Below are 2,500 nucleotides of genomic sequence, written 5' to 3' on the forward strand. Positions count from 1 at the left end.
AAGATTAACTTAAATTAATGCTTCAACGATCACACGATAGACGAGTTAAAACGTAAATAAAATAAGCTGCATGCTTCCGTCACGCAAGCGAGAGCGATAGCTCATGAAATACGTTGTTCGATTCAAACTGCTTGACAAGTTTGTAACAAATGGAGAGCCACTTTGCTCGAACGGATGACAATTACTTGTAAAGTTAATCGTTTTCTTTCATCTTTCGGGCGATAAGATCGAAATGACTTTCGCATATCTTTCAAGACCGGCCGCTAGACGAGCGGCGTCACCGTTAAGACGAGTTTTCCCAAACACGTGTAAATTTCTTGATAGAATTTCTGCTGATCTTTATAACATCTGTATTACACAGATTTCGAACAACTTTTAGAAATCTTGTCGTTTGCTGGAAAAAGAAAAACGATCAACGCTTTATGAATGCGACTTTATTATAATCGAATGTGCCAAACTTCGCAGATTGTAAATACGGCAAATACGCATACTAATTATCGCTGCGATTGATCCGCAAAAATATGCAGATTTCTTTAGCATACTGCGTCCTCTCTTAACCGCGGCGTAAATCAACCGGAAAAAATCTAGGTAAAACCTCGGCTTTCGGTTACCGTAGACGAGGTTTTACCTCGGTCAAACTGGGGATTGAACCTGCGGTTTCACCTAGTCAGAACCGCGGCAAATGCACAAATAGTTTCGAGCGGTACTGTACCTGATTATATTCAAGGGCAAGAGTCTGTTTGTAAATTGCATGTGGCAACTCCAGAGGAGGAGCTCAATGAAACCGTAAAAACGTGGTGGCGAACAGAGAACTTTGGATGCCGTCACGACAACGACACCCAACGCTCAGTCGAAGATGAAAGAGTCATGAAATTCTTGAATGAAAGTACACGGAAGGTGGATGGTCGTTACGAGGTTCCCTTGATTTGGTGCGATAAACATGTTAATCTTCCTGACAACTTTCCTGCTGCAGCTCGGCGGCTTGAATTTCGTGAGAAGAGACTTAGTCATGATCCTGAGTTGGCTGCAAATTACAAGAGAACTATTGATATGGACAGGAAAAAGGGATACATCAAAAGGCTTACTAAAGAGGAAGTGGTTGCCCCAGTCGCGTGCAAATGGTACCTTCCTCACCACCCTGTTGTCAACCCTAAGAAACCTGGTAAGGTTCGACGAGTATGTGATGCTGCTTCGATGTTTCAAGGGTCATCATTAACCAGCCATCTTCTAAGCGGCCCTGATTTGTTAAACAACCTCGTTGGAGTCTTCATGCGATTTAGAGAAGAAAAGGTAGCGCTTTCAGGAGACATTGAAGCGATGTTTAATCAAGTTGCCATCCCGGAAGCAGATCAAAGTGCCCTTCGTTTTCTGTGGCGTCAATCCCCTGAATCACCGGTCGAAGTCTACCAGTACGTGCATCACATATTTGGAGCGAAATGTGCGCCAACTTGTTCCAAGTATGCCTTGTTGAGGAGTGCAGAAGAAAAAGAGATGGTTTCCGATCGCCGCTCTAGCTGTGAAGTGAAACTTTTACATGGATGACTTTTTCACGTCTGTTAAATCAATCGATGAAGCTGGGAGGCTTCCACTTTACCAAGTGGATCTCAAATGAGAAAGAAGTGATTGCGCAAATTCCAGAACCGGAAAGAGCTCTCTCTGTCAAGGTCGTGGATGAAAATATCGTAATGCCTGTGGAAAGTGCTCTTGGTATCATCTGGGACACCAATTAAGAGTGTTTTGTCTATGAGGTTGCGAAGAGGAACATAGCAGACACTCGTCGTAAGATGCTGAGCCTTACAGCATCACTCTTTGATCCCACTGGATTCCTAGCTCCATTCCTGGTTAGAGCGAAAATCCTTCTTCAGCAAGTGTGGCATTGCGGTATTGGTTGGGACGATTTACTGCAGAGCTTCTAGAGGAGTGGTCTAAGTGGCAGGAAGAGCTAGATGGAATTTCACAATTTCGCATCTCCCTTTTCTATCGTCATGTTCCAGACAGCCCATCTGCTATTGAGCTTCATGTCTTTGGGGATGCAAGCAAACAGGCATTCTGCTCAGTGGCATATTTGAGATTCTGCTATGCCAGTGGAGCAGTGAAATGTGCATTTGTTATGGCCAAGACTCGGGTAGCACCCAAGAAACCCTTAAGCATACCAAAACTTGAATTGCAAGCTGCTGTTTTGAGTACGAGATTATCTTTGGTAGTCGTCAAGGAGCATGATTATATCATTGACTCTACCTATTTCTGGACAGACAGTAGTACTGTGTTCCAGTGGATACGCGGAGTGTCTAAGCGACACCCGGCCTTTATCGCCAACCGAATTGGGGAGATACATGTACTGGATTGTCCAGGACTGTTAAACCCAGCTGATGATGGTAGCAGGGGACTACCAGTAACTTCGATTACATCTGGCAGTCGTTGGCTAAATGGTCCTGCATTCTTGCTCCTTCCTGAAGAGAAATGGCCAAAGGGAAATTCAACACTTGAACCTCCCAAGCAA

The 2,500-nt window shown here is 44.3% G+C and overlaps 2 protein-coding genes and 1 pseudogene across 2 annotated transcripts in view; 2 read left to right on the plus strand and 1 right to left on the minus strand.

The window, feature by feature from the left end:
- Positions 1-1,542, plus strand: part of LOC138053304 (uncharacterized) — a 5,625-nt gene extending 4,083 nt beyond the window's left edge. The window contains exon 4 of the mRNA XM_068899956.1: positions 728-1,542. Within this exon, the coding sequence (XP_068756057.1) occupies positions 728-1,542 (815 nt within the window). The remainder of the gene's footprint in view (positions 1-727) is intronic.
- Positions 1-2,500, minus strand: part of LOC138051664 (uncharacterized) — a 69,177-nt pseudogene that overhangs the window by 37,050 nt on the left and 29,627 nt on the right.
- LOC138053305 (uncharacterized) overlaps positions 1,569-2,500 on the plus strand; it is a 2,483-nt gene continuing 1,551 nt past the window's right edge. Inside the window, exons 1-2 of the mRNA XM_068899958.1 lie at positions 1,569-1,707; positions 1,866-2,500. The exon at positions 1,866-2,500 is cut by the window's right edge and continues 1,551 nt beyond it. Of these exons, the coding sequence (XP_068756059.1) occupies positions 1,569-1,707; positions 1,866-2,500 (774 nt within the window). The remainder of the gene's footprint in view (positions 1,708-1,865) is intronic.

The sequence above is a fragment of the Montipora capricornis genome, chromosome 6, assembly GCF_036669925.1.
Source record: "Montipora capricornis isolate CH-2021 chromosome 6, ASM3666992v2, whole genome shotgun sequence".
NCBI classification, from domain to species: domain Eukaryota; kingdom Metazoa; phylum Cnidaria; class Anthozoa; order Scleractinia; family Acroporidae; genus Montipora; species Montipora capricornis.